General features: G+C 56.3%; 1 protein-coding gene across 1 annotated transcript in view; it reads left to right on the forward strand.

The window, feature by feature from the left end:
* HAPLN4 (hyaluronan and proteoglycan link protein 4) overlaps positions 1-784 on the forward strand; it is a gene marked incomplete at its 5' end in the record, with an annotated part of 4429 nt that extends 3645 nt beyond the window's left edge. Inside the window, one exon of the mRNA XM_015557705.1 lies at positions 749-784. Coding sequence (XP_015413191.1) covers positions 749-784 — 36 coding nt within the window. The remainder of the gene's footprint in view (positions 1-748) is intronic.
* Between the last annotated feature and the right edge of the window lie 874 nt (positions 785-1658).

The following is a 1658-nucleotide window of genomic DNA, read 5'->3' on the forward strand; positions in this document are numbered from 1 at the left end:
GCCTGGACCCCGCTGCGCGTCTAGGCACGGAGGGCACGGAGGGCTGGGGGAGGGGTCCTTGGGGGCTGGCCGAGTCCTCTGTTGTCCCCTGGACACGGACCACGCCCCCTGTGGTGCCCTACTGGCTGACCAAGCTACTGTGGTCCTTGAACACTGACCACACCCCCAGAGACAAGTCTCCTGGAGTCCCTGGACACTGACCAAGCTCCCCTTTCTTGGACAGTGGATTTCTCCTCTTCCCCTGACTTTCTCCAGCAGACCAAGCACAGTCCCTGATGCCCCCTGGAGGCCAACAGACCCCAAGGTCTCCTGAAGACTACCCCTCCCAAGGCCACCTGGACACAGAACCATCTCAGTGGTCACCTGGAGGCTGGACCCACGCCCTCTACATCTCCCTGGAGACTGAAGACTTAATGGTCACCTGGCAACTGAACCATCCTCCTATCACCTGTAGAGAAACTAGAAACAGCAAATTTGACAGGTGACCACGCCCCCATTGTCACATGTGGGCTCCTGTCTTCTCCCCTACGGTGACCTGTTGATTGGGTACTCCTATCATTGACACCTCCCCTTCAACTCCCCTGAAATTTCTGTAGTAAGAGACCAAGTCCCCAGGTCACCGTGGACCAGAGGCGCATGCGACCCCGCTGCCTCATCTCTCCAGTTTTAGGAGAGACCACCTTTTGTTACTGCTAAGACAGATTGAAATGCCCCAGCTGGCTCGCATGACTGGCTGCCCCACCCTCAGGTATCGCTCTGGAAGGGCAAGTCCACCCCCACCTGACCTCCTTTCTCCTGGCTGTCACCAAAGCAATCATTCCCAGGACACGGGGGCCTATGAGATCCACGCTGTGGAGGCAAGCCACGCCACTTCCCATTGTCTCTAAGGTGACCAGCCCTTCTTCTTGCCAGTCACACAACCCTTCCCTCGTCAGTCACACCCATGGAGACAGCGCCTCCATCCTTTAGCTGTAACCATGGACCCCATACTTTCCGCATCTCACCAGCCCCCATCCTGGAGACCTACAACTCCACTTTAATTGTCCCCACCCTGACCAACAGCCATGGAGACCACCCTTCCCCCCACTGTCCAGAGAGTTAACCAACATTCAGTTCTCCAGCTTTCACCATGGAAACGTGCTGCCCTTTCCCCAGGCCCACCCCAGCTCCTTGCCACCCTCCAAGTTAAACAACTGTTGCCATGGAGACCAAACTGGAGTCTGAGGTAACAGAACACCTGTCTCCCTAGGCTTTTCCTTGTTGGTAGGGCCCTGCCCACCAAGTTGTTACCATAGAGACTGTTAATGTCATTCCCATGACAACTAACCCCCCAGCTCTCAGGAACTTACCATGGGCAGGAACTGTACCCTATAGGGCTTAATGGCTGCCCCTTCACCGGGTGGGCTCAGCCCCAGGCAGCATCCCCAGACAGGGCTGGACTTACAGGGATGCTGGAAACCCTCCAATTGCACGCTAATGATATTCCAGACAGCAGCTGTGCACGACATACCCTTGGGATACCCAGGTGTTTTCATTGCCTCTGTACAGATGAGCAAACGGAGGCACTGGCATGCCTTGGCCCTTTGAGCTGTGCAAGCACTGAGCTCCCCTTTCCTCTCTCAGACCCCATCCCCATTCTCACTGAGCTCTTCTTTCCT

The sequence above is a fragment of the Myotis davidii genome, unplaced genomic scaffold (genome assembly GCF_000327345.1).
Source record: "Myotis davidii unplaced genomic scaffold, ASM32734v1 scaffold448, whole genome shotgun sequence".
NCBI lineage: Eukaryota > Metazoa > Chordata > Mammalia > Chiroptera > Vespertilionidae > Myotis > Myotis davidii.